Source organism: Phaseolus vulgaris, chromosome 7 (assembly GCF_000499845.2).
Source record: "Phaseolus vulgaris cultivar G19833 chromosome 7, P. vulgaris v2.0, whole genome shotgun sequence".
Classification (NCBI taxonomy): Eukaryota; Viridiplantae; Streptophyta; class Magnoliopsida; order Fabales; family Fabaceae; genus Phaseolus; species Phaseolus vulgaris.
In genome coordinates, this window is record NC_023753.2 from 38407762 (window position 1) to 38411477 (window position 3716).

General features: G+C 34.7%; 1 protein-coding gene across 1 annotated transcript; it reads right to left on the bottom strand.

Annotated features, from left to right (window-relative positions):
- On the bottom strand, positions 1-3154 carry LOC137830670 (folate synthesis bifunctional protein, mitochondrial-like). The gene is made up of 3 exons (XM_068638134.1): positions 2797-3154; positions 2510-2576; positions 1-1728 (listed from the first exon to the last, which is right to left on the bottom strand). The coding sequence occupies exons 2-3, from the start codon at positions 2574-2576 to the stop codon at positions 251-253; spliced, it is 1545 nt and encodes a 514-aa protein (XP_068494235.1). The 5' UTR covers positions 2797-3154; the 3' UTR covers positions 1-250.
- Positions 3155-3716: the final 562 nt, after the last annotated feature.

A 3716-nucleotide genomic window follows, 5' to 3' on the forward strand; every position in this document is an offset into this window, starting at 1 on the left:
TATAAAATAATTTTATTAATGTAATAAAACATAGTCGAATTGAACAATGGTTTGTTGATTATTGAATGCTACATCGTACTCCATATTTCTTTGTTCTGGCTTTGGCAGCATCGTGGTGTTAAATAACCTTGCAGTAGAAGTGGCATAGCAAAGAACAACACTAACAGAGTAGTTGGTGCATAAATCCAAATACTCAGGTAGCTTGGCAATTAATTAACACCAGCAGCAGATATGCTGTAGAAAGACAAATTCAATGTCGAGATTTCATGTGAGAACTCTTCTGTCTTAGAATTGCATCACATAGCTTCACTGCATCTAGATTATCTTTGACATTATGCACCCTAACAATATTAGCCCCTCCTAAAACACCAGCTGTGACAGAAGCGATTGTAGCAGGATCCCTCTCAGCTGCAGGACGAGGGCAAATTTCACCTAAAAACCTCTTTCTCGAGGGTCCAATTAGCATGGGAGCATGAGAGATGGACAAACTTCTTGTGCCAATCTCTTTTCTGATATCAGGTAGTCCCAAGAGGATTTCCAAATTGTGTTCAGTTTTCTTTGAGAACCCAATGCCAGGGTCAGTGATAATCCTCCATGCTGGTATTCCTGACATCTCTGCCTCTCTGACCCGTGAGTATAATTCTGATGATATTTCCTTACAGACATTATCATACTTCAGGTTTTCACTATTTTGCATTGTAGATGGGTCCCCCCTCATGTGCATTGCAACATAAGGAACATCAAGATCTGCCATGACCTTAAACATGTTACTGTCTAACTGCCCAGCAGATACATCATTTATAAGATGAGCCCCGTTACTCACTGCTTCTAAGGCAACTTCAGAGTAGAAAGTATCCACAGATATGAGCTTTCCTTCAACCTCAGGCATAGACACTACAGCTTCTAGGATTGGTATTAATCTGCCTAATTCTTCTTCAACAGAGATTCTACTTGCCATCGGCCGAGTAGACTGTGCCCCAATATCAATCATATCTGCTCCTTCTGAAATCATTAACCGAACCTGAGAAACAGCAGACTCCACAGACAGGAAATTTCCACCATCACTAAAACTATCTGGAGTCACATTAAGGATCCCCATGACAGAGGTTCTCTTGGACCAATCAAGTAAACCATTTGCAACAGGAATTACCCTGTACATACCTTCCTCTCCAATAAGGGTCTCACTGCCTAAATCTTCCCACAATCCAGAGAGTCCACCAGAATGGCCTGAAAATGAATGCCAGGCAGCAACTGTGTCATTATCAATAGCTGATCCCAATAAATCCATCAAGGGAGCCATAACAAACGGCCTTTCCCAAATTCTTTCATGAGGTACAGTGAGGATATCAGATCTGACTTTATATTTACCATAGAATAAAATATCTAAGTCAATTGGCCTTGGACCATACCTTATACCATCTGTTCGGCCCAAGTCTTTCTCAATTCTTTTTAGCGTGGACAGTAATTCATGTGGACCAAGTTTAGTAACAGCTCTAACTGCTGAGTTGATAAAGCGAGGTTGATCAGTAACATATGCCGGCGCTGTCTCATACAGGCAAGCATGTCTTGTGATGTTAATGCCTGAGTTCTTCATCAATTTCAAGGCTTCCTTAAAGTTATGCAGCCTGTCACCTACATTACTTCCCAAAGCAATCACTATTTCCTCTTCTTGTGAGTGAAGTTCCACGGAGGAATTTGGAGTTGTGTGGAAAGTGGAAAAACTGAGTACTGCAATGAAAATAAAAACAATATGGTATGTGGGTTTAATTGATTATCCAAAAATCACGAGCTCTAATTATTGTCCTTACTTTCACACCAAGCAATGATATACATGATTGCATTTTCTTCGAACTACTATGTATATTTTTTCTTTAAAAAATAAAAGCATCAAAATAAGAACTTACATTTAACTTTTTTTATTTAAATTTGATTACAGTTGTGCTTTTACAATAATTTTTTCAAGAGAATAGAGGAATAAACAATAATCAAGGTTCTTAGAGAGAATCTATATAGACTGGTGCAAACTCGGCAGACTTGTAAGGCTGAACTTCATATAAAAAATAAATATAATATCTCTAAATAATTTAACAGTCTCACTTTCACACATTTCAAATTTTCAGCCAAAATGGAATGACAAACCCATAACCCAATGACGAAGTAGAACGAACAACGAACCCAAAGGAGACAAACCCAAAACAGATCGATGAACCCAGATCTGGGAAACAAGAAACCCTTACCTTGAATCTGTTTGGGAGAACTGCTGAAAGAATTTATCTCTGTATTACTAAAATGTATAATATTCTAGGGGTAAATCCATTAACTTTCTACATTTCCATCCAACTATAAGTTGATGGTGATCTTTGGGTTTAAGAATCTTCATCTAAAGAAAAACCAATTCACTGACATAGGCATATAATTGTTTACTACTACAACAGCTTCATCCTGAGTTGCTTTCAGTATCATATCATAGGAAATTTAGTTCACATGAGTTCCATTAGTTTACATTTACCTTTAGGATACTTTCCTGCAGCAAAAAGCTTATGCCTGGACGTCCCCAGATACTTCAAAATACTCATCTGAGGATAGACAAAGTGTATATTAATGCTGTAGCCCAGCCATTGATCACAAGGGTAAAAACAAACCATAAAGAGTTCACATTCTGCTAGAAAATCAAACATCTACAGAAATTTCATACAACAGCAGTTAAAATAAAATAAAAAACAAGATCCGAAAGTCTATGAGACATATCATCAAACAGCTTCCATTGAATAAGCAAAAAGTGATAACCATGCCTACCTTGCAAACACCCTTATGAATCTCTAAGGTCTGTTGCAATGAAATCTAACGGATGCGGTCACAGTCTCCAAAAACTTTAATTAATGTTGTTGGGTGTAATTTAGAAGCGTTAGCATAGAAGATTTGTTTCTGCAAGTTACTAATTTGATGGTTATTTTGTGACTCTTACTTGTGTCTATGAATTGGGTTGGAAGAGCTAGAACGACACACCAAGACACAGGTAGAAGCAGGAAGAGAAACAAGATTAACAACCACACTGTTGAATTTGGATAGGTTTGAAACAGTGTGGACATGAAGGGGGAAAGCTTTACCGAAGGAAGAAACCAACATTTTGTTAAATAAAACAATAGTATTTCATAGAAAATTACATGATAATATATCTTAATTACATATAAGATATCAAATTCTTTTAAATCATTTTTAAAAAAGTTACTAATAATCTATATCTATATAAAGGGGATTTTCCTCTGCTCTTAATTTTTTTTTCCTATTTTATCCTTATATTAATATTTAATTTTATTATTATATTATGGTCATTGTGTAATTTCTTATTCCCCTCTTAACTGTTATTAATTTTTGTTTCCATTTTATCCTTACTTAATAATTTATTGTATTAATTGTAATTTCTTATTCCCCTCTTAACTGTTATTAATTTTTGTTTTCATTTTATCCTTACTTAATAATTTATTTTATTAATTTATTTTGGTTATTTGGACATTTTATAATTTCAAAAATTAATAAAATAATTTTTTAATTTTAAAATTTATTTTATTTGTTATTATTTAACTGGAGAGTGGAGAGATTGGAGAGATTGATTAGTTACTTTTCTATTTTAAAGATCTTCTTCTCTATTAATACAGATACACCAGTATTGTCAAATAGTATAAAATACAAATACATTGTCAAATATTATAGAATAC

Coding starts and splice junctions, on each gene's coding strand:
- LOC137830670 (XM_068638134.1), bottom strand. CDS start 2,576: ATGAGTATTTTGAAGTATCTGGGGACGTCCAGGCATAAGCTTTTTGCT. Junction 1,729..2,509: donor TGCAGGAAAGTATCCTAAAG/GTAAATGTAAAC, acceptor TTTTCATTGCAG/TACTCAGTTTTTCCACTTTC.